General features: G+C 45.0%; 1 protein-coding gene across 2 annotated transcripts in view; it reads left to right on the forward strand.

Annotated features, from left to right (window-relative positions):
• The window catches only part of MYL1 (myosin light chain 1), a 47,379-nt gene extending 37,049 nt beyond the window's left edge, over window positions 1-10,330 (forward strand). For both annotated transcript variants that reach the window (XM_030209504.1, XM_030209505.1), the window contains exons 5-7: window positions 2,126-2,203; window positions 5,012-5,055; window positions 9,999-10,330. In XM_030209504.1, the coding sequence (XP_030065364.1) occupies window positions 2,126-2,203; window positions 5,012-5,040 (107 nt within the window). In that variant the 3' untranslated portion in view covers window positions 5,041-5,055; window positions 9,999-10,330. The remainder of the gene's footprint in view (window positions 1-2,125; window positions 2,204-5,011; window positions 5,056-9,998) is intronic.
• The last annotated feature ends 16,165 nt before the right edge of the window (window positions 10,331-26,495 follow it).

Below are 26,495 nucleotides of genomic sequence, written 5' to 3' on the forward strand. Positions count from 1 at the left end.
GCTAGTGTTTTTAGCGCATGCTAAAATTTCACATGCTCTAAACGCTAAGATGCCCATAGGAATACAATGGGCGTCTTAGCGTTTAGCTCACACTAATTTTTAGCATGCACTAAAAACGCTAGTGTGCCTTTGTAAAAGGGGCGCTTAGGGCAGGGGTATCCAGCAGCAATCCTGGAAGGCTGCAACCCAGTCAAGTTTGCAGGCTACCCCTAACGAATATTCATGAGAGAGATTTACATGCACAGTCTCCATGGCTTGCAAATATATCTCATAAATATTTATTACAGCTATTGTGAAAACCAGACTGGTTTGTGGCACTCCAGAATTGCAATTCGACACCTGTTTTAGAGAAAGAACAATTTTGCTCTTTGTTATGGCAAAAACTGGACCTTGTTTCATCTGCTAATGTTCTGCACATACAGTAACAGACCTAATAGTATAAGGCTGGTGCATTATTTTTCCATGAAATAATTCCACATTTAGATTAGATTCTTAATAGAGCCATGGCAGGACTTGTAATACTACTGTGTGACTTTGAGAAGACTGATTCTCTTAGACAACTCTTCTTAGCGGATCTTGCTGAGGTCTGTGTTCCATTACTGAGACTTTGATCATAAACCCCCAAATTCTACATATGGCACTAAGAATTCCACATGCAAATTTGGGCACATGGCCAATTTGCATGTGCAATTTAATTGAATAGCAATATTGTGTGCTAATAATCAATTATCTGTGCTAACAGCACCCTTTAGTGTCCAATGTTCCCATCAATCTGTTCCCATATGGCTTATTATGGGAACATTGGACACTAAAGGGTTAATTACAATTTGTGTGTGCATTTTTTGGCACTGGAATCCATGTGTAATTTTATGTGTGGCTCCAAAAAAGGGGGTGCGGACATGGGAGGGTCGGGTTAGATCAATTTATGTGTGCTGTTATAGAATAAGGGAGATTTGCAGCTAATTTCAGGCACGAGGATTTACACCAGGGTTTAGTTCGTGTAAATCCTTGCATCTAGAGTTAGGCGCAGATTTCGGTGTTAAGCACTATTCTATAAACGGTGCCTAACGTTCAGCTCTATTTATAGAATAGCGCTTAGGGGCCCTTTTACTAAAGGGTTGCCATGCTTCAACCTGGAACTACCGCCGGTCCAGTACAGGTGCTGGCGGTAGTTGTGCCCCCACCACATGCAATTTCCAGCACTACTGAAAATTGTTCTGTATTTTTTTACTGCAGCAGTTACCCAGTGGTAATCGGGCAGTGCAACCACCAGGTTAGCGCAGAAGACCTTACCATCACCTCAATGGGTGGCATTAAGTGCTCACCCCAAAATGGCCATGCAACAAGTGCAAACTTACCGCACGACCGTTTCTTTTTTCCACCTTTTTACCCACTGTGGTAAAAGGTGACTGTGCATGGCAAAAACACGCACTGCCGCTAGGGCAGGGCGCCTTTTACTGCAGCTTAGTAAACCAGCCCCTTAGCGTGCTTTTTTGTTGGCACCGATTTGTGCGGTGCCATTTATAGAATTTGGTCCAAATGGGCCAGATTCGCTATATGGCACCCAAAATTAGGTGCCGTTAAGATCCGTGCTGAGCTAGTATTCTGTAAACTTTGGGTGCGAGTCCTTACACCTGCCAAAAGCTGACGTAAATGCTCACACCCAACTGATGTCAGTTATGCACACAAATCCAAGCATTCTATAACATCAATCCTAATTTCTGGGAACACCCCTGACCTGTCCATGCCCCTCCCATGGCCACACCCCCTTTGAATTGCGTGCTATGAAATGTAGGTACTCATGTTATAGAATAGAGTGTAGGTCAGATGAGCACATAAATCTTAATTTTTGCCAATTAACTCCAATAATTGCTAGCACCTAATTGACTAATTAGTATATACACACATCTGAAATCCATGCCCAAACTTGGGTGACCGATACAAAGTCTGGGGGAAAAGGGGCATTTTAAATTGCACAGTCCCTGTTACTCTCAGCTCTTTGCCATTTAATGGGAAATCATGACGCAATAGGAAAGGCAAAAGTCAAATACAGTGCTAGGATTTGTATTCCATGTGTGTGTGTGTGTGACACCTTTGGGGCTAATCCAAAGACTCTATTCTCCAGGTGAGAAAATGAAGGAGGAAGAAGTGGAATCCTTGATGGCAGGTCAGGAGGACTCCAGTGGTTGCATCAACTATGAGGGTATGTACCAATTATCTGTGCTATCGTGCAACAACTTCCAGAACATTTCATGTTAATTCTTACTATTAATGGCACCACTGAGTCTGCATCCCGAGATGAATGACATTTTATGGCCCAATATTCGAAGCCAGTTATCTGGGCAGCTGCTCCTGCTACCCAGATAAGTGATACTGACCAGGGCCATCTCTTGATTTTCAGTGGGACTATAAATGGCGTTTTAGAAATGACTTACAAACGGGAATTGAAATGTTCAGGATCTGCATCTGTCCATCCTTGGTGTGTCTAGTTATCTTTTTGTAACACACATTGAGCCAATTTTTTGGTATATGAAGGATACAAGAATTATATTTAAATTGATATTGACTTAGAGGCTGTTCTAAGAAATGTTATGTGCAACAGGGAGCATCCATTTCAGAACCATAAACATCTAAAATATCAACAGGGCCAAAACGGGCCTATACTCCCAAATTCTATAAAAGCTGCTAAAAATTGCATGTGCAAATTTGGGCACATGCAATTTAATTGAACAACGAGCTAATTAGCACTGATAATTGGCTTGTTAATAAGCAACTATTGGCACTAATTAGATTTAATTGGAATATCCACGCCTAAATTTTATGCGCAAGTTCAAAAAGGGGGCGTGGAAACAGGAGGGTCATGGGCAGAATGAGGGCATACCTAAAATTAATGCATGTAGTTATAGAATAAGGGGAGAAACGTGCCTAATTTAGGCGTGAAGATTTGCACCACGTTTCAGTTGGTGCAAATGGCCGTGCCTAAAAGGCGCAATTCCAGGGCTTCAGCGCTATTCTATAAGCTGCACCTAACTTTAAGCATGGCTTATTGAATAGGCTTTTTCAGAGCCATATATTGAATTCATCCTATATTGTTTATGTTCTGAAAGAGCAACATAAGTGTTTACTGGCAGTACATAAAAGTTTACGTTAGCCATTTTAGAAACATAAATGTTTATTTTTCCTATGCTGTCAGACAGTCCAATATCCCATGCCAGTTTCGCATTTACAATTTCCCCTAATCCCTCCAGTAGAACACTGCTCACTACATAAACATGTCTGATACCTGGACATCGTGGATACTAGTTGTAGTAGTAGTAGTAAACATCCCGTTTATCTGTTTGAAAATAAACATGCATCCCCCTTCTGAAAAAGGGAATACACGATTATTTTTTTGGCCCCTTCTAGTCTTACCCAAAACATTACCAGATCATGCCCCCGTGCCATATATGTGTTTTTCAGTTATAGAAGTGTACATCCAGGCTTTGTAAACTGGGATTTAGAGGTTTATACACATCTAAGATGCGAATCACTCTTCTAAAATAAGCACCTACCTGAATACTGTGGATAAAAAAGCATCTCAGGCCACCATGACGCTATCTGGATAGTTCTGGGGTGGTACAGGGTAAAATGTGGACAAAGGCAAAATTTAACTGAGTAGTGGCAATATTCAAACTGATAGTCAGATAACTAATTGGTTCTGTTTCTGAGTCTGACGTCCTGCACGTATAAGAAGAAGAGGACCTCGGCTGGCGGGGGTTGGGGTCCCCCGACAACAAAGGTAGCAGATGGTGGCAGCGGGAAGGGGGGGTCGAGAGGGTCATCGGCAGGGGGGTCCAGGGCCAAATCTACGGGGGCCCAGGCCCCCGTGGCCCCACATAGCTATGCCCCTGCCACAGAGTCTGAACATTGACCTGTTAGTGTCTAGTTGCAAATTTGGAGATGTATTTCCCCTTCTTTGGGTTTGCAAAGAAACACTGAGAACACATTACGGACATAATTTTCTATAGGTTGCCTAAAGTTAGGTGCTGGGCTGTTGTGTGCTAAGTGTGAATTCTATCATGGTAATTGTGCACAATTGCTGTTATAGAGTACTAGCACAAGTCCATAGTTGTGCCTAACTTTAGAAATGAGAACCTGTGATAGTTCAAAGGCTGGTGTAAATGCTCCCATCTAACTGTAGGCAGCTAGAAGCATAACTGCTACTGTTCTATAACCCGCACGCATAAGTGCTAGGCACACCCCTGACCTACTCATGCCCCTCCCATGTCCACACCCCCTAGCAGTTGTGTGTGATGGATTTTGTGCGCACAATTTTCAGAATCTCAATTAAGATGAGTTGCACTCGCATGCAACTTCTCATTAGTGCCAATTAGCACCAGTTAACAGCAGTTAGAGCCAATAATTTGTAGGTAATGCCACTTAGCAGCTAATTATCATATTAAGTGGCATGCACAATTGACACTATTGTATAACTTGCATGCACAACTTTGCACGTTAAGCCTACAATTGTGTGCACAAGTTTATAGAATTAGAAGGTAAACACCTAAAGCAATTTAGTAAATAGGTTTCTATATGCCAATAACCACCCCAAAGTCAAGTAAATCACAGACAACAAAGTAGTACAAAACATGAAAATTCAGATCAAGCTAAAAACTAGGGACAGAGTAAAAAGAACACAGCTCCCTCATGCACCTCTTCTCATTGGGGAGGCTGAGTGTGCATGGCCATTCATGCTAAGGGAGCTGCATACACATTTGCATTGTGCCACAGCAAGGCCCTTGGAGAACTTGACTGGATGAAAAGTACTATGAAAATGCTTCTGTTTGGTTAGGCTCCTGGCACTGTGATCAAGACAATGAGCCAACCCAGACCTAACTAACAGAACTCTGAACAGCATTCAGATTATCTACCAAATGTTACTAAAATAACCAGCAATAATTTTAAGCCAAGCCTTAATGCTAGTACCATGTGGGTCTTCTGTAACAATGTCCAATTTTGCTTTACTTCACAGCTTTTGTCAAACATATCCTATCTCTCTAGACTGAAATTTGCAAGGTACAGTATGAACTATTTGCTCAATGTAAGATTTCTCAGCAGCATGTTATGTTATTTTAGGTAGACAATTTACAGTAAACAGTTACATCAATTGAACTCAGTCCTGTTTTTCAGCTGCTATTCCAAAACATTTTGAAGTTTATAATTAGGGTTTCTGATTCTAGTTTTAAGTAAAACCTGGATATTCAGCAGTACATACCCAAGTAGAGAGGCTCCTACTCGGTTAAGTGGTGCTGACTGGGTTATACCCAGATTTTCAGCTGCACATATTAGTTAGTGTGGCTGAAAATCCAGGCAGACTGCTATGGCACTACCCACTTCCCACCCAACCTCTCTCATTCCTCCCATTGTCTTCGCCAAGTTTCTCACATTCTTATCCTCCCACACTAACTATAACAGTCTCCCTTTCTCAGTCTCCCATATCAAGTTTCTCCCTCTCTTATCCCTCTTGTCCCCAGAAGCCTCCCTCTCTCTCAACCCCCCTCTGCTCTCTGTCACTCTACCTCTCTCTCTCACTCTACCTCCCTCTCAACTCCTTTGATTTCCACAGTACACAGCCTTCTGCAGAGATCTTAACAGCTAAAAACCCAAGAGTTCTTCTCCTGACTTCACCATGGGGCTTTTAGAAGGTTTGACCTACACAATTCAGAAATTAAAATCTCGGCTGGTGTTGCAGTGAGACTCGAGAGTCAAACCAGTTCAGGAGTTCCTGCACCATACAGCTCAGACCTAGTAAAAGCCGCATAGTGAAGGGACACACTTGGGGTTTTGTTTTTGTTGCTGCAGTAGCTGGAGTAAACATAAACATACATAGTAGATGACGGCAGAAAAAGACCTGCACTCCAGTCTGCCCAAGAAGATAAATTCATATAGAGGGGAAACAGGCACGTCCCACTCCAATGACATCATCTCACTTTCCACTGCAACTGTCCCTACTGCCTTTAAACATGCTGTGGTCACACCTCTCCTTAAGAAGCCTTCACTCGACCCTACTTCTCCCTCTAATTACCGACCCATCTCCCTCCTCCCTTTTCTCTCCAAATTACTTGTGTGCTGTTCACCACCGCTGCCTTGATTTTCTCTCCTCACATGCTATTCTTGACCCACTACAATCTGGTTTTCGCCCTCTCCAATGACCTATTACTGGCTAAATCCAGAGGTCAATGTTCCATCCTCATTCTTCTTGATCTTTCCGCTGCTTTTGACACTGTCGATCACAGCATACTTCTCGATACCCTGTCCTCACTTGGATTCCAGGGCTCTGTCCTTTCCTGGTTCTCTTCCTACCTCTCCCTCCGCACTTTTAGTGTTCACTCTGGTGGATCCTCTTCTACTTCTATCCCTCTGCCTGTCGGCGTACCTCAGGGTTCTGTTCTTGGTCCCCTCCTCTTTTCTATCTACACTTCTTCCCTTGGTTCATTAATCTCATCCCATGGCTTTTCCTACCATCTCTATGCTGATGACTCCCAAATCTACCTTTCTACCCCTGATATCTCACCTTGCATCCAAACCAAAGTTTCAGCATGTTTATCTGACATTGCTGTCTGGATGTCTCAATGCCACCTGAAATTAAACATGACCAAAACCGAGCTTCTCATTTTTCCCCCCAAACCCACCTCCCCACTCCCCCCATTTTCTATTTCTGTTGATGGCTCTCTCATTCTCCCTGTCTCCTCAGCTCGAAACCTTGGGGTCATCTTTGACTCTTCTCTCTCCTTCTCTGCTCATATCCAGCAGACCGCCAAGACCTGTCATTTCTTTCTTTACAACATCCGTAAAATCCGCCCCTTTCTTTCCGAGCACTCTACCAAAACCCTCATCCACACTCTTGTCACCTCTCGTTTAGACTACTGCAATCTGCTTCTTGCTGGCCTCCCACTTAGTCACCTCTCCCCTCTCCAATCGGTTCAAAACTCTGCTGCCCGTCTCATCTTCCGCCAGGGTTGCTTTACTCATACTACCCCTCTCCTTAAGTCGCTTCACTGGCTCCCTATCCGTTTTCGCATCCTGTTCAAACTTCTTTTACTAACCTATAAATGTACTCACTCTGCTGCTCTCCAGTATCTCTCCACACTCGTCCTTCCCTACACCCCTTCCCGTGCACTCCGCTCCATGGATAAATCCTTCTTATCTGTTCCCTTCTCCACTACTGCCAACTCCAGACTTCGCGCCTTCTGTCTCGCTGCACCCTACGCCTGGAATAAACTTCCTGAGCCCATACGTCTTGCCCCATCCTTGACCACCTTTAAATCTAGACTGAAAGCCCACCTCTTTAACATTGCTTTTGACTCGTAACCACTTGTAACCACTCGCCCCCACCTACCCTCCTCTCCTCCTTCCTGTACACATTAATTGATTTGATCTGCTTACTTTATTTTTTGTCTATTAGATTGTAAGCTCTTTGAGCAGGGACTGTCTTTCTTCTATGTTTGTGCAGCGCTGCGTATGCCTTGTAGCGCTATAGAAATGCTAAATAGTAGTAGTAGTAGTATCATGCAGCAGCTCCCAGATGACATCAGAGTGCCCAAGGAAGGCATGATTTCCAGGAGGTTTCATTTATAACCAGAAACCCCGACTCCCCCACTGGGGGTGGGGGAAGGGAGGATGGTATCAGGGTTTTCCAGTTATAACAGAAAATCGGAAACTTTATGTATAATCCAATTTTGCAAATAAGGAAAAGCAAAAATACATTTGAAAGTGAAAAAAAACCCAGTGTGAAACAAAATTATTTCAATAAGTGTGGTGGTTAAAATTAACTTTTTTCATATATTTAAGAGCAGTAAAGTGTGTTACAGTCTTAGAAACATGCAGGCCTACAGGAAACCTCCATCTTGTTATTGATAATAGGCCTAATTTATTAAACTTGTTCCCTACATACAAAGAATGGGAGAAAAGTCTTAGGGGCCCTTTTAGAAAACCTTTGTGTGGGCTAATGAAATTAGCACGCGTTAAATGCTAAGAAGCTGATTTTATACTTATGAGCTTCTTAGCATGCAATGTGCACTAATGGAATTAGCACATGCTAAGCTTTAGTAAAAGGGCCCCTTAGTAAATCAAGCCCAGCATTTGTTTGGGATGTGATCTGGAGATGGAGGGAGAGGGACTGTAACTACTGAGCAGTGACTCTTGATTTTAACAATCCTATATAATAATTCTCACCTCCAACGTTCTGTGCTTGGGACCGTGGCTCCTTGGCTGGAGGTGGTCTGTGAGGCAGACACGCACTGACGTCACTGACGTCAAAACAGCTGATTGCAAGGCAAGGGGAGGAGTCCTACTCCTCCTACTGCCTCGGAATCAGCTGTCACCCCCCCCCCCCGCGCTATGGCCCCCTCGAAACCCACCCCCTCCCGCGAACCTGTCGATCCCCCCCCCCCCCCGCCGGAACGCCGAAAACTGCCGCCGCCGTTGTTGTACTACCTTCCCTTCCCGTAGGTTGTTGAATCATCTTACAAAGTTTAACTCCGTGCGTCTCAGACGCACGGAGTTAAACTTTCTAAGATGATTCAACAACCTACGGGAAGGGAAGGTAGTACAACAACGGCGGCGGCAGTTTTCGGCGTTCCGGCGGGGGGGGAGGGGGGGAAATCGACAGGTTCGCGGGAGGGGGTGGAAGAAAAAAAAAACGCATGTTGGGGGGAGAGAAGAGGGTGGCCAACCACAGCATGGATGCGAGCGGGGGGGGGGGTGGGGAAGAGGCCGGCCCAGGCTGGCACATGGGAGAGAGAGGAGCATGGATGCGAGGGGGGGGTCATGGAAGGGAGAGAGGGGACTTGCTGGAAAAGGATGAATGGAGGCGGCAGGGGACAGAGGAGCATGGATGGCCATGGATTGGGAGGGCAGGCCTCAGGGAGAGAGGGCAATTGCTGGATAGGGAAAATGGAGGAGCCAGGTGACAGATGAGCATGGATGGGCATGGATTGGAAGGGCAGGACTCAGGGAGAGGGGAATTGCTGGATAGGGATGAATGGAGGGGACAGATGGGCATGGATGGATATGGATTGCAGGGCAGGCCTCAGGCAGAGAGGGGAAATGCTGGATAGGGAAAAATGGAGGGGCCAGGTGACAGATGAGCATGGATGGGCATGGATTGGAAGGGCAGGACTCAGGGAGAGGGGAATTGCTGGATAGGGATGAATGGAGGGGACAGATGGGCATGGATGGATATGGATTGCAGGACAGGCCTCAGGCAGAGAGGGGAAATGCTGGATAGGGAAAAATGGAGGGGCCAGGTGACAGAGGAGCATGGATGGGCATGGATTGGAAGGGCAGGACTCAGGGAGAGGGGAATTGCTGGATAGGAATGAATGGAGGGGACAGATGGGCATGGATGGATATGGATTGCAGGGCAGGCCTCAGGCAGAGAGGGGAAATGCTGGATAGGGAAAAATGGAGGGGCCAGGTGACAGAGGAGCATGGATGGGCATGGATTGGAAGGGCAGGACTCAGGGAGAGGGGAATTGCTGGATAGGGATGAATGGAGGGGACAGATGGGCATGGATGGATATGGATTGCAGGGCAGGCCTCAGGCAGAGAGGGGAATTGCTGGATAGGGATGAATGGAGGGGCCAGGTGACAGAGGAGCATGGATTGGACTCACACTTTCACTCTGACTCTCAAACAGTCACTCTCACATACACTCTCCCAAACATACACACTCCGAGGAAAACCTTGCTAGCGCCCGTTTCATTTGTGTCAGAAACGGGCCTTTTTTACTAGTAATTTAATAACTATTATGTGAACACAACACACTTTGTTGATAATCTGTATCTCTTTCAAGACTCTTACCATCTGGGTAACTCTATGGTACAGCCAAAATTGTTCAAAGATATCCCAGAACTATAGCGCATAGCATCTAATGAAGGTCCACAATTACGGATTTCTTAGAAACATGGTGATGTTCCTTCCAGAATTATCAATGTGTTTGTTTTCTTTCCCTTCAGCACTGGCAACATCTCCAAAGACCATGCAGCCATGAGGCCGTTGATGCAGTGATTCTCTTGCTCCATCCAGCGCTGTTACTGTGGAAACCAAACAGGACTGTACTATACATGTCACATGGCTCCCCCTTTTTTTATTGTACAATAGGAAGTTCCCCTTGGAACCTGAAAATGCTGTTTTTACACAGAGCCAAAACCAAATAAATCTGGTTGCAGAGGCAAACTAGATGGATAAATATGCTCTTTTCGCCATGCCTGAGTATTTTTTCCACGCAGCTTGCCCTCTAGCAATGTATACCCATGAGAACTGTGACAATAAATCCTTGTGGTCAGTCTGCGGCTGTAAAGTCTTTATTTCTCAATTCGCGTCTGGATTGTGGGCACAACATCACAAAAAGTCTTAAGTTATTTTCTTTCTGTATGTTGTAATTTCACAAAATAAAGTTTTATGAAAAAAAATCACAAGTAAATATTTTCGTTGGGGTTCAAGTTTGCAGTATCAGGGAAATGGGAAATGAAGAAGATGGGACAGGATTAGAAAATGTGCAGACTGGACCTACTGTAGAGTTAGCCAAATTTTTCCAGGCCATCAAAGAGAGGCCTGGAAAGCACCCTAGTCCCATCCTATTACAATCAGACACTTGTGGTTCTTCTTCTCATAAAGAAATCAAGAATATAGGGCAGCTTCTAAGGGGTGGCAAAAAGCAGCTGTAGTCAAAGCAAAACTATAGAATCTGATAACTAAACAAGTCAAATTAGCATGGGATTTTACTTACAAAGAAGGTGGGTAATATTCAAATAGCCCTTCTACCCCATTTACCCAGGTACATGGTTTTTGCCCTTATTTCATATGTGCATGCAAAATAAAATGTAATTAAGTGTGATGTCCATCTATGCATTTTTACAGGATTGTTCTGGGATGGGTGATATTGGGATAATCATAATGATAAGTTTAATTATGAAAATTTCAAGAGAGGCCTGGAGGCATAAAAGATAATTGAGGTGGGGGAAGGGTCATGCAAAGGGGTCTTATACCCTTGTGCCAGCCCTAGTTCCCAGAATGCATTAGGATGGCAGTTGTAGAACCAGATTTCCTAAAGATCAAGCATTATCTATTATCTGTCATCTTATTACCTTCCCTCATTGCCCGCTCTCTACCTGGGGCCGGGTAATTGCGATTAGTCCCCACATATCATTTTTCAGCATATCTTTAACTTCTTTAAGGGGCTCTGTTGGAGGAGATGACAGTTGTTTCTACTTGCAGACTTTCCTGTGAGGGTTGGAATTTTCCCAGGCCCTCCTTCAGCTGTTTATCACCTGTTGCTAGCTTGTGAATTCCAAATGGCCAAGAAGCATCGCTTTTCATCCCTTCTCACCACTGACAATGCTTCCTCCAGAGTGCTGCTACTTGGGATCACAGAATTTGACTGTAGCAGAGCCATTAAAATCTCATTATTACCTTCCCTTATCTTGCATTTTTTCATACTGAGCGGGATCTAGTTTTAATATGTTTGTAAGCCAGTTTTTCTAACTTGTCATTCATTGCTCTAGAATAGTATATCTCCCTTCTTCCCCCTCCCCCCAACACTATTTCAGATGTCAACTGTCAGATACGTACAACCATAGACATAATAAATGCATAGATATCAGTTAAGGACATTGAAATAATGAGGAACATCTTTTAGGGGGAGAGGGAAGAAGATGGTGACTTTTGATCTAGCAGTTTTCTCCTGTTGCTTTGGGATTCCAGCCCTGTTCTGTGAGCCTTCATTCATAGTAACCATAAGTATTTTCCTGTGTTTTTAGCATGGTGGCTATCTTCAGCCAAGGCCACAGAATGCAACTCCCTCCCTAAGCATACATTAGTCTATCTAGTAGGTATTCCTGTTCAGCAATGGCTGGGGCTTCCTCTCCTAGGTACTCTCTGCAGAATCCCAATCTTAGCCAACCTCAGAAACCAGACTTAGGAATCAAACCCACTGGGTTTGTTTATTGAGATTGTTGCATACAAGAAATGTCAGTATGTTCCAGTTATATCTATTCTCTTTTACAGTTGCCAGCTCAAACATACAATATTTAAACAAAAGCAAATTGAAAGCTACAAAGTATTGTCAAAAGTGGAGGGTTCAGTTATATCCATTCTACATAGTGCTGGCAAACACTAGTTCAATTTTGACTTTTAATATCAACATATTAAATGTCAATAAACCTCAGTTTTACTGACACAAAATAACCCACCCTCTTCTGAATCCTATCACAGTATGTTTATCATGAAGGACCATAAATAAAGCAGTGAGTTCTGTACTGTGAGTTTCTTCTTTCAGGTTAATATGCTTGAATTTCTCATTTCTAATCCAAAACGGGTTGCCAAATAGCATAATACTTACACAGAGTGCTCCTACTCTAATGTGACATTGAATTGCTGTGCTGCAATGCAGATTTGGAAACCTAGGATTATTAACATGTTATGATGTTATTTGTATTTCAATTTGTATTGTGTTTATGCTATATTGTGTTAGGCTTAATTTTGAGTATTAATCTACCATAAGACTCACAGTAGGTTAAAGGCAGAAAATCAAAAACAATTTTTAAAAAACCATCATTTTCGTATTCTAGTCGTTCTTCCTCCCATGTCTAATTATTATCAACATAGCTACTGTCACAGTCCAAAAAGTAGTTTTCCTACAAGTTCATCTCACCTGCCCACACTCATAGAAGAAGCTATTATAATTAGATAACAACCTAACAATGCCTTAGCAAACAGCATGGCATAAGAAAATGGTGGTATGCAAGGTCCAATTAAAAAATAAAAATATCTTCTTGATTCTGCACCCTTCTCTCAGCTGATCCCTCTATAAAGGGACAGTGTTTACTGTACACTAGCCACATGCCTTTCCCTCTGACAATCCTCAACCCCTGCACTAATGCCATGACCTCACAATCATACAACCCCCTTCTACACAGGCCAGCAGTACAAAGGACACTGACCACTGGAGACACATCTGTCACACACAAGGACTCCATCGCTATGTATCACTTACCTTGCATTTCCAACATTCATGCCAGGCTAGGCAGGGAGCTGCCTTTATCCATCCCACTCTTGCAAATATCCTGCCACCCTCTCCAACATAGCCAACATATATATAGGTTAGTATTCTATCTTTAAGTACCACACACAATACTGTACAGCAGGGGTGCTCAGCCTTGGTCCTCAAGAGCTACTACCCAGTTAGGCTTTCAGAACTTCTATAATGAATACAGTAAGCATGATATCTATATGCACTGCCCCTATGCATATTCATTGTGGAAATCCTGGGTTGAAGACCTTGAGGACTGAGGTCAGGCACTGCTACCATATAATAATCAATGAATGCATAGATGCCATAGAGGGGCATAATCGAACGCGAACGCATATCTCCATGGGCATCTATGTCCGAAAACGGGTACATGAAGAGGCAGGACAGACCGTATTTTCAAAAAAATGGACGTTTTTCAGCTCGGCGTTTGTTTTTTTTAGCGATAATGGAAACTAAAAACGCCCAGCTCAAAAACGTCCTAATCCGAGCCATTTGGTCGTGGGAGGGGCCACGATTCGTAGTACACTCGCCCCCCTGACATGCCAGGACACCAACTGGGCACCCTAGAGGTCAGTGTGGTGGACTTCAGACAACGCTCCCACATGCATAGCTCCCTTACCACGGGTGCTGAGCACCTAACCCCCCTCTCCCAAAACCCACTACCCACAAATGTACAACACTACCGTAGCTCTTAGGGGTGAAGGGGGCACCTACATGTGGGTACAGTGGGTTTTGGAGACCTCCCATTTACCAGCACAAGTGTTACAGGTAGGGGGGGATGGGCCTGGGTCCACCTGGCTGAAGTGCACTGCGGTACCGGGATCCAAGATGGCGCTCTGACCACACGCACCTGAATTTGCTCTGGAAGGAAGGTGGGGGGTTTTTTGCTTCCTGCGCGGCCTTCGACCCATCGATTACGATGGGAAAGCGGCGGGGAAAGGTGAAGGAGGTCCCCTCAACCCCTGAAACCTCTTCGTTGATGAAGCAAACAACGCTGCAGTTTTCCGAAGATGCAAACAGGACCTCTGAGTGCTTCAACTCCCTCTGCAGCTATCGGCGCGCAGACTTCGATGGAGAGCGGAGACGGGGTTTCCTTGAGCCCCGTTGAATGCACGGCACCAAGACAACCGGGGAGTGAGCTGTTTGCAGCAGCCTGTGCAGGAAAGGACACCGGAGGGGTGAAACCAGTGCTGCTAGAGGGGCAGACTGCAGCAGATACGAGCGGGACCCAGGACCGAGAGACTTTGGCTTTATTGGCCTTAAAGGTATTACCCCAGGAAATTGTTTCTAAACTTTCGCGTCGTGAGGCCCTGCCACACCCCCCTTTACCAACAAGTGGTATAACGAAACCGGCCGTTGTGACGCTTGAGTCACTATGGGACATGGTTTACAGCACTCACTCCTCTATGCAATGTATGATTAAAGAAAACACTGATGATATTAAAGTTCTTTCAGAAGCCGTTCTGATGCAGGCACAGGTGACTGCGCAGCAGTCCTCTAAAATGGAAAAAGTGGAATCAAAAATTTCAGAAATGGGGACTTTAGAAGCAGCCTTGGTTAAGGATAACAATTTTCTTCATAAACGTTTAGAACACCTGGAGAACCAGGCTAGAAGACTTAACTTAAGGTTTCTCAACTTCCCCAAATCTCCTCTAATTCCTCCTTTGGAGATGGTGAGGAAATATATGATTGAGATTCTAGGGATGGATAGAGACTCACTGCCTCCCATTACGCGAGCCCAATACATCTGGAACCCCAAGGGGAAGTTAGGAGGGTCCCCCTTGCAACCAATGGGAGAAGCAATGAACCTTACTTCTTTCCTGGAGCCAGACCGGAATGCTGTCCTAAGACTTTCCTTAAGACACTTAGAAAGACTGTTTATGGGTTCTAAAATTAGAATTTTTCCTGACCTTTCTAAGCCAACGCAGATGAGACGCAGGGCCTTTTTGGCACTGCGCCCCAGAGTCGAGGCTGTAGGTGCAAATGTTGTATTATGTTTTCCTTGTATTTGTAATATTTTGCTAGAGTCTAAACAGTATCAGTTTATGGACCCAAAGCAGCTTAAAGATTTTCTAGACGCAAGAGTTGAAGTAAATGTTGTATGCCCTCCCTGAATAGCAGGCAGGAGTTGGACTTACAGAGGTAGCAAATTGTGCCTTTTTTTTTTTTCCTTTACATTGTATTTCTAAAGTCTTGGATCCAGATTTTCTTTAATTGTGGACGAAATATCTATATTCTCTTAATAGTTTTCTTTTCTTTTTCCTATAAATTTAATGTGGATTGCAATGTCTCATTACTTTGTGAGATTTTATAAAATTTGAATAAAGGATTTTAAAAAAAAAAGTGCACTGCGGTACCCACTAAAAGTGCTCCAGGGACCTGCATACATGCAGGCCTCTAGGACTTGTTGCTGCTATATAACATTGGCACACCAGTTGACACCTGAAAACTAATCTCTCCGAAAATGTCCTTTATTGGAATAAGCACGCTTACTCACAGTTAACTGCAGATCAGAGGTTGTGCCCCACTGGCAACGAGTCTCCCTGGTACTGAGATTAGCAGTAGGTCAGAGCTGGCAGAATGGTGTACAATGCCCTCTTTCAGCCACATTCAAGGTAAGAACTAAGTTCTGTAACGTGGCTAACACGTGAAAGGGATCTAAAACTGGCTTACAAAAATGGCCACTACCTCATGGACTACCGGAAACAAAACAGGGCACACTCTGACCCAGTAAGCAGGGGGAAAAGCACCATGGGAGTAGAGCCTACCAACATCGTGAGCAATCTTCCACAAGCTAGTGGAATCACAGAGCCCAAAACCCTACACCCACCACAATGCATTGCTGATGTGACTCTGCAGTGCGCATAACAGAAAATGTGTCACACTCACCCGAGAGCCACATCAGAACCAGGGAAAGGCTGTCACAGGATAGAACACATTCTGCTGTCATGGAGGTGGGTATGGCATTTGAGGCTGGCATAGAGGCTGGAAAAAAAGTTTTTAAAGTGGGTTTTGTTTTGGTGGGAGGAGGTTAGTGACCACTGGGGGAGTCCAGAGAAGTCATCCCCGATTCCCTCCAGTGGTCATCTGGTCAGTTGGGGCACTTTTTTGGGACTTGTTCGTGAAAAAAAAGGGTCCACAAAAAGTGACCCAAAATTGCAGTAAAAGCACCTTTTTTTTCGATTATCAGCTAAAGACGCCCATCTCTCCTCGGCCAATAACCATGCCCCAGTTCCGCCTTCACCATGCCTCCGACACCCCCCCCCCCCCCCGTCAACTTTACCCGTTTCCACAACGGATTGCAGTTGGAAACGCCCAAAATCGGCTTTCGATTATACCGATTTGGGCGCCCACAGGAGAAAGATGCCCATCTCCCGATTTGGGTCACAATATAGGCATTTTTCTCTTTCGATTGTAAGCAGGATAGTGTATTTATACTTCCTGCTGTTTAGAATCACTAAAGAGCAAACAATGCCTGTCAGCTGTGCCTAGGCGTCTACTATCTTCCCCTGTGCTCCTGGGGGTCTGAAGGCCATGTGGGTGCAACCTATCACCTCTATGACCAAGGGGAAGTGGCCAACGTTAAAGAATTGGATCATGGTGTCTTGTATCTCCTGAAGTGTACTGGGAAGGGCTATATACCCAGAGCTGTGGGTGAGGAAGGCATCTAGGAACCGGGATAGACAGTCTGGCATAGCAGGCTAGGTGATGATTGCAGTGACTGCCAACACGGACTGAAAAGTTTTGGCAGCAAGAAAGGCAAGGGAGGTGTGATTTTTTTAAAAATATATCTTAGGGCCCTGTTTACTAAGTTATGCTACCGTTTTTAGCATGTGCTAAAAATTAGCGTGTGCTGTGTAGAAACCCATTGGACTATTATAGGCATCTACACAGTTAGCTCGCGCTAAAAACGTTAACACGCCTCTAGCACAGCCTAGTAAACAGGGTCCTTAATATGTTACAAAACAGAAACATACAGAATTATGCACAGGAAAAAATAAAACAAATACCATCAAACCAAGAAATACAAGTCCACATTGAGGAGAGCTCAAGAAAAATGCTGACATAACATAAGAGTAGCCATACTGGGTCAGACCAATGGTCCATCTAACCCAGTATCCTGTTTTCCAAACAGTGACCAAGCCAGGTCACAAGTACCTGGAAGAAACCCAAATCATGGCAACGCTCTCAATAGCAGACTATGGACTTTTCCTCACTGCTCAGTTTAAAGAAAAAAAGACCAAACAAAAAATATACCATCCAATACATCTCATTTAAACTCCAAAGCCTGCCTAAATAAAAAAGAAAATCCCCCTTCCCCCCAAATAGCTTAAACTTTCTCTTTTTCTACCAAGAATGTTTCCAGTTGAGTGGGATCAAGAAAAATATAAGAATTATTCCAATGTGTTACCAGACATTTACAAGGAAACCAGAAAAAAAGAGACTCTTATTGCCAATACTCGAGATTTTAATTGAAGAAAGTTTTTCCGCCCCAATAAGTAGGTCTAGCAACATCAGGGAATACCATAATAGACTGCCCAAAAAAGAGGACACTCTTTTTAGGAAAATAAGCTTTTAAAACTAGGAATTTAAATTCCTCTTGATGAAAAGATACTAACAAAGTTGCTCTTTTAGTAATTGGCTCCTGAGATAAGTCAAGAAATCTTGTTAAATCCAAACTGTCAGGCGACTGAATATTATCAAGAGCCCCTTCCTCTTTAGATACACTTTAGCCTCTAGGAAGGCAATCTAAATGACTAAATGAGGAATCCTCAACTGTCAGAATATCTTTAAAATACATTTTCAGAAGCTCTAAGGGTGCCAAAAAATGAGTAACAGGAAAGTTTAGGAATCTAAGGTTACGGGCTCTAGACATATTTTGGAAATGCATAGCCAAACAATCTTTAGTAGTAGCAGTCATTGCAGATTGAATAAAAGTCAACTGAGAATTAGACTTATCCAAACGCTGCTCATAAGACTTAAGTCTAGCTTCTTGGTCATTAAACTTTACTACAGCCTTCTCTGTGAATTTAGCAAAACCAGACAAACTATCTTGCAGAGATTTGTCCATTTTAGCAATTGCCACCAAGTCCTTCAACGACAATTCCCCTTGATTAAGGTTAACAGAGGGAACATCTTTATAAGAAACAGACCCAAATACCCTGACTTGGGAAACCTGTTGAATTTCCACTCCAGGAACTGAAGAAACGAGAGATGGAACCTTCAACAAAGTTGGGCCAATGCCCGCGGCTTCCACTGATCCAGAGAGACCATTCAAATCTTTTATCGTTTATTTACTATACCGTTTCTAATTGCATTGACAAAACAGAACGGTTTACATCTTAAAAATAACATATATCTCGATATAAGGCAAGTTGTGGGGGTGGAGTTGGACCCCCCCACAGAAAGGGAAGCTTCCGGGGAAACCAACAAGCTTACTAATGAAGAGAAACCAGCATTGCTGCTCAAAGATGTTGGTCCATCGGTCCCTTCAAGACAGCTGATACTTGAGGCTCGTTTTTACTCCTTTTGCTTCCCCATAGAGGGGAGCAGAGTAGAATGCTCCTCACTCCTTGGACTCGGAAGGGGCTCCAAAGGGCCGGAACCTGCCCCTTTGGTCACACACCAACGGTCACATGTCGCAGGCTATAGGCTGTGTGCTGCAGCTGGGATGCTCAGAAGTAGCGGCGGTGAAAGGACCCCACACCGGGGCCTCAATGGTGAAGGCATCCTGGGCTATGCTTGATGGTAATCAGCCAGCGACCAGAATCTCTCAACTCTCTGAAGGCTGAGATTTTGAGGTGGACTGGCATAGGATTGTTCCTGCATGTCATGGCCTGAAGGAGGGGTTCTAGCTGCTGACAGAGGTGATATATGGCAGCCCGGTCAAAACGGAACCTGTTCATGCACTCCAGATCACTAAGGTCCACTAACTGGGTTCTTGGCATGAACATTCTTTGATAGGGGTACCTCCAGCTAGCCCTCCCCTCCCAACTCTCAGCCATATCCAGCAATGCAAGTATTACATAAGCATTCAGCAGTCATGCTTCTTGTGCAGCTGTCCCACAACCACAGGTGCAACCCTCTAACACCACTGTGCACACCACCCACCACCTACTGCAGGACTGAAAACCACTTAGTGAGACTCTCACCCATCACTCACTCACCCAACACCTGCACACAGCACTCACTCACCTAGCACCAGCATACAACACACTGACAAACAGGGACTGCACAAATACAGAGGCACTATACAGAGGGACAATGAGAAACACAGTACAGGCAGGTCTGGAGCTACAATGGGTGGTCTGTTGGGTTGTGGACAGTGAGGAGTTAGTAGGGGAAGGACACACCAAAAGGGGAAGGGGACTTACGAGACAGCAAGGGATGGGTGTGACTAGAGACAGGTAGGAGTAAGCAACAAGTTCAGGGAGCGACAAAGAGGACAGGCAGGACAGGAAATGTGTGGTGCAAACATTTCACACTGGGGCACACAGAGACAGCAGAGAAACCACAATCCAACTCTCTACTCTCCTTAACTCTCCCTGAAAACTGGCATAGGTAGGAAAATTCCTTCAAATTAAAGGAAAACAAATTCTTCAAAAAAAATTCTCCAGCCTTATCAAATCAAAGGTGAACATCTGCTTTAAAATGTCCTTTTCTATCTGCTGTTTGTATACCTTTACGTTACCAGTTTCCCAGAGGAATGTATGTTACTTCTTCAGTCTCCTTGGCTGACTGCAAGCTTATTCATTTTCAGTCTGACTTGACCTTATTGAGTTACTAGTGCAAAATGCCCTGCATTCAAGTAAGAGCAGCTGCAGGACTGTGGAGGGGAAGGAGACAGATGCCCATTTTAAATAGGAAGACCAGCTGCAGAGGTGACAGCTGCTGAACCATAATAGCAAAAGAAGACCTCCAACTAAATATTCCAGAAAAGCCTGCAAAATGCCCAACTGTGAATCTATGAATTCTCCTTTCCATGAAGATGAGAATTAGTACCTGATAAGATGCCATCTGGCTGATATTCAGTTGTCTGTAATGAAGATAGGAGATGAGAGGGGACGGCAGTTTGAAAGGTGCAATTCCTTAATCACTATGGGGCCCTTTTACTAAGCTGTGTTAAGTACTAATCCACCTTATAATTGAAAGAGAAAAACGCCTAGATTTTGACCCAAATTGGGAGATAGACGTTTATCTCACAAAAACGAATAAATCGGTATAATCGAAAGCCGATTTTGGACGTTTTCAACTGCACTCCGTCGCAGATGCAGACAAAGTTGATGGGGGCATGTCAGAGGTGTGGCGAAGGTGGAACTGGGGCGTGGTTATCGGCCGAGGAGAGATGTACGCGTTAGGGCGATAATCGAAAAAATAAAGGCGTTTTTAGCGAACATTTAGGACACTTTGTTGGACCCTTTTTTCACACGAACAGGTCCCAAAAAAGTGCTCTAAATGACCAGATGACCATCGGAGTGAATCGGGGATGACCTCCCCCTGACTCCCCCAGTGGTCACTAACCCCCTCCCACCACAAAAAATGATGTTTCACAACTTTTTATTTTCACCCTCAAATGTCATACCCACCTCCCTGGCAGCAGTATGCAGGTCCCTGGAGCAGTTGTTAGGGGGTGCAGTGGACTTCAGGCAGGTGGACCCAGGCCCATCCCCCCCTACCTGTTACAATTGTGCTGCTTAATGCTTAGTCGTCCAACCCCCCCAAACCCACTGTACCCACATGTAGGTGCCCCCCTTCACCCCTTAGGGCTATAGTAATGGTGTAGACTTGTGGGCAGTGGGTTTTGAGGGGGATTTGGGGGGCTCAACACACAAGGGAAGGGTGCTATGCACCTGGGAGCTCTTTTACCTTTTGTTTTGTTTTTGTAAAAGTGCCCCCTAGGGTGCCTGGTTGGTGTCCTGGCATGTGAGGGGGACCAGTGCACTACGACTCCTGGCCCCTCCCACGAACAAATGCCTTGGATTTATTCGTTTTTGAGCTGGGTGCTTTCATTTTCCATTATCACTGAAAAACAAAAACGCCCAGCTCACAAATTGTTGAATAAAACATGGACGTCTATTTTTTTCGAAAATACGGTTCGGTCCGCCCCTTCACGGACCCGTTCTCGAAGATAAACACCCATGGAGATAGACGTTTTCGTTCGATTATGCCCCTCCACGTGTGCCTAATGCAGCAAAAATAGCCTAACACAGGATGTGCTAAAGCATCCTGTGTTAGTTTTGTTGTCTGTTTGCGCTAAGCACATGGTATTCATTATTTTAAAGTTTGGGAGGAGGGGAGCAGAGAATGGGCATGGAAGCAATAACCAGTCTCCATCAGTTCTATAAATCCTCATATCTAAAAAGTCTATGACAGCATTGTGAAAGGTTATTGTAAACTGGAGATGGTTGGTCAGGGTATTTATCCAATCCAGAAACTCTCTCAATTCTTGCTCTGAACCGAACTACAGGAAAAATATGTCATCAAGAAATCTTTTCCAAAATCGTAAGAACATAAGAGTAGCCATACTGGGCCAGACCAATGGTCCATCTAGCCCAGTATCCTGTTTTCCAAACAGTGGCCATTGGAGGGACTGGCTATAGGGACTCCCTGTATTCATGCAGAGATGTTTTCTCCTAGTAAAGGACCATCAAAAACAGACATCATGATGTTATGAGAATCATGTGCTTAACAATCAGACTTACTATTTATAAGTACAATTAAAAAAAAAACATTAATTAGGTTGAGACCTGGGAACATTTAACATCATTTTTTCCTGTGTCTACATCAAAAGAAAAAGATGGCATGTGGAAACTTGCTCCTTTTGTTTTGAGGATTGCAGTGGTAATTTATGAAAAAGAACTTGCCTTTTTATTACTACTATTTCACAGAGTGGTATTGAATATTGAGGGAAGGGCTTCTTTCATGCAGAAGTTCTGTCCATAGGCAGTCTAAATATGCCAACATTATCCAGTTTAGCACACTATTAGTCACCCAGTTTATACAAAGATATCATGTTCAATGGAAAATAAATCTGTTGGCTCAGGTTGCTTGCTATGTGAATATTCCATCACTGCTTTATTATTGCTACCAAGTATTACATATTAAGGGCATTTGCTTTAAACTTTGTTTTAATCCTTTTATCCAGTCCTTACATACACATGGTTTTAAACCCAAAGGTGAATCCCAAGGGTGGTTGAACAATTAGGCATAGGCGGTCGGTGGCCCAACTGTTTGGGGAGGCTAAAGGGGGCGGGGTTAGGGGTGGAGCTAGGGGCGGAGCTTATAGCCACAATTAACAGAAAAAATAAGTAAAAATAAAATAGTCACAATTAATACCTTTTACTAAATTTAGATATTAGATATGTATCATATGTCAAAGAATAAAGTGGTTGCTCAAAGCATATACTAACCACAATCGCTCAACTGCAAAACACTATGCACAAATTTGTGCAAAAACACACTCAGAACCTTACTGTGCCATAACACTAGGCAGACCCTAATACACCAATATACCACCCATATAGAAAATGCAGACCGTCAACAATATGAAACAAGGGATCATAATATCACAATTCTCATGTAGACCCACAAAACACCCTTTTAGAGTGGATAGTGTTCACAATGAGCTCCTTTTATTAACAACTATATGTAGATCCTTCAAGAGGTAGTGTGTCATGATTTACGCTGTATACCCTTTCTGATGTTTTGGTGCCACCTCAGTAAGCCCAACACACAATCTCTCCACTGCAAAACACTATACACAAACTTGTGCAAAAACACACTCATAACCTTAGCAAACCATAACAGCACTAATTCCAAGGACAGGATGAGCTACAACCTTATGCGTGGAAAAGCAGCACTGTAATTACACCGGGCTCTAAAACACCAGTACACAACCTATTGAAACAAAAAAAAAGGGCTGTAAATACTACACACTAGTAGAATACTGCACCTTGATTACACATGAAAAACACATGACACAACAGATATGAAGGTAAAACTGGAAAGTTACCTCAAGAAGTCAGACTCAGCATGCAGCAATACTAGAAAAATTGAAACTTACATGCAAAATATCACAGATGCACATTTCCAAAAGCTGACATATTCCAGTTAATAAATTCTGAATAAAATACTTTTTTCTACCTTTGTTGTCTGATCATTTAGTTTTTCTATTTGCTTTGGTCCCAGTGTCTTCTTTCCATTTGATATTTTTTCTCTCAACATGTCCACCATCCTCCTGTGTCCTTATGTGTCCTGTCTACCATCTGTAGCCCTGCCCCTATCCTTTCTCCAGTTTCAGCATCTGCCCTCAAAGTATTCCAATCCAGCCCTTAAATTCAGCAATTTCCCCTCCATCCATATCCAGCATGTCTCCCCTCCCCTCCATCCATGTGCATGAACTTCCTCTGTCTTTTCTCCCCTCCATCCATGTCCAGCATTTCTCCTCTCTCCCTTCTACTCCATCCGTGTGCATCTCCTTCCTTTGTCTTTCCTTCCCTCCATCCTGGTCCAACATTTCTCCTCTCTTCCCTCCCCTCCATCCATCCATGTCTTTCTCTTCTACCCTTCCATCCAGTGTCATCCCTCTTTCTCTCTCCATCCTTCTACCCATTACCCTCTCCCAATCCTTCCGTCTATTGTCTCCCTCTATCTCCCCTTCCTTCTAAACAGTTCTCTCTCTCGACCCTTTTCCATTCAGCATGTCCTCTCTATCCCCATCCTCCAGTGTCTTCCCTCTTTCTGCCCCCTCCTTCCAGCATTTTTCCTTTTTCTCCCTCCTTTCATTCAGCATTTCTCCGTCTGACAGCTAGGGTCTTCCCCAGTTTCTCCCCAGCAGCTTCTCTCTCTCTCTCTCCTGTCCATGTCCCCTCTTTCTCTCCCCATCTTTCCACTAATCTCTCTCTCTCTCCTCTTCTATCCAGCATCTTCTCTCTGGCTGTCCCCTGCTCTCTTCCATGTCCCCTCTTTCGCTCCCCATCTCTCTCTGGCTGTCCCCTGCTCTCTTCCATGTCCCCTCTTTCGCTCCCCATCTCTCTCTGGCTCTCCCCTGCTCTCTTCCATGTCCCCTCTTTCTCTCCCCATCTCTCTCTGACTCTCCCCTGCTCTTTTGCATGTCCCTGGCTCTCCCCTGCACTTTTCCACTTTTTCTCTCTCTCTCCTCCAGCGTCCTCATGCATCTCTCCTCTCCCTCATGCATCCCACCTTTCTCTTCCCTCCTCTTCTTGCTTCCATCACTCTCACTCCTTTCTCCACCCCCCTTTTCCCATTCCCTGTCATTGCTTTCCTTCCTCCCTCTTCCCCTTAGATGTGGCACCTCACATCCTCCTCTCTCCACCCCCTTTCCCTTTGGTCTGGCAGCTGGCTGGCATGATGCATCACTCCCCCCCCCCCCCCCCGGAGTAGTTCGGTATCGCTCTCCCCCTCCGCTCCTGTCATGTCTTTGAACTTCGAGGCTTCCTTCCGGTAGCAGCAGCAGCATCGGCAATGATGTAAGCGCTGCTTCTCCAAAGACAAGCAGGCTGATATTCTCACAATTGGGTGACGCCACGTCGGCCCCGGAGGATTTTAAAGCAAAATCTAAAAATCTCTTCTACGGCGTTCCGTCGCGCGAGCGAACGCACTGCGCATGTGCGCACACCTCTTCCCGCTCGCCGTGCGGACACGCCCCTCAGTTTTTCTTTTTCCGTGTCTGAGGAGACACGGAGTTCGTTAGTGCTTCGTGTTTTCTTCAGGTCCTCGGAGTAAAATCTCTTTTTTTATTTTACCCTTTTTGGGTGTTCTTTATTTTTTCATTTGATCCTTTCATGGCAGGCTCATTGTGGCTTATATATACAGGTACTTTTTTGTACCTGGGGCAAGGAAAAGTTAAGTAGTTGCCAGAGTCACAAGGGGCTGTGCCTGAAAGGAAAACAAAGCATATAAGCTTCTCTTTTCTTTTTTCTTATAAAAATGCTGGCATATTGTTATCTGTGGGCTCTCTCTCGCCAGCAAACTAAACAAGCCCACATTTTTAGGATCCATTTATTAAAACTTTACAAATGGCTCTCCAGAGCTGTGAGAGCCTGCTCCAGCACACCACTGTCTTTAAGCCCCACAAGTGGTGAAGGTGTATGTCACAGGAAAAACCAGGAACCTAAGCAGGTGCATCCCTGGTCAGCCACTGAATGGGCAACCTGGTGACACAATATCAGTGGTGTAACCTTTGAAGTGAGTCTCCACCCGCCTCGGCGCCTCCTGCTATGCAGGTCATTCGGGCGCATCGGAGGATGTGTCTTGGGCCGGATCATCTCCCTGTGAAGCGCAAGTAGTGTCTCAAAGACGAGACGTATTCTACTCTGCCAGGGATGCCCAAAGGAGATCATTCTGGAGTCCGACAGAGACCGATGCACGCTGGGTATAGTTATGCATCGAATAGGTCTCCACCTGCCTCGGCGCCTCCTGCTTGGCAGGTCATTCGGGCGCATCGGAGGATGTGTCTTGGGCCGGATCATCTCCCTGTGAAGCGCAAGTAGTGTCTCAAAGACGAGACGTATTCTACTCTGCCAGGGATGCCCAAAGGAGATCATTCTGGAGTCCGACAGAGACCGATGCACGCTGGGTATAGTTATGCATCGAATAGGTCTCCACCTGCCTCGGCGCCTCCTGCTTGGCAGGTCATTCGGGCGCATCGGCGGATGTGTCTTGGGCCGGATCATCTCCCTGTGAAGCGCAAGTAGTGTCTCAAAGACGAGACGTATTCTACTCTGCCAGGGATGCCCAAAGGAGATGCCCAGAGCTTTGCTCCCTCGGTTATGGAGGTATCCGGGCTTCAGACATCAGTCGGTGCCGAGAGCGTTGCTCCCTCTGTTATGGAGGTATCCTGGCATTGGACGTCGATGCACCGGTACATCGGTACCAGGTATCATCGGTGCCGTGGATACCATCGGTGCCAGGTGTCATGGGTACCGTCGGTACCGAGGAGTATCGATACCAGGAACATTGGTACCATGGTCGGTGTCATAGGTCCCGTCGGTACCGGGTATCATCGGTACCATGGGTCCCTTCGGCACCGGGTATCATCGGTACCATGGGTGCCGTCGATGCCGAGTGTCATCGGTGCCATGGGTGCTGTCGGTACCGGGTATCATCGGTGCCATGGGTGTCGTCGGTACCGAGTATCATCGGTGCCATGGGTACTGTCGGTACCGAATATCATCGGTGCGTCGGTACCGAGGAGTATCGATACCAAGAACATTGGTACCATGGTCGGTGTCATGGGTCCCGTCGGTACCGGGTATCATCGGTACCATGGGTCCCGTCGGCACCGGGTATCATCGGTACCATGGGTGCCGTCGATGCTGAGTGTCATCGGTGCCATGGGTGCTGTCGGTACCGGGTATCATGGGCACCATCGGCACCAGGTATCATGGGCACCATCGACTAT

The sequence above is a fragment of the Microcaecilia unicolor genome, chromosome 7 (assembly GCF_901765095.1).
Source record: "Microcaecilia unicolor chromosome 7, aMicUni1.1, whole genome shotgun sequence".
Classification (NCBI taxonomy): Eukaryota; Metazoa; Chordata; class Amphibia; order Gymnophiona; family Siphonopidae; genus Microcaecilia; species Microcaecilia unicolor.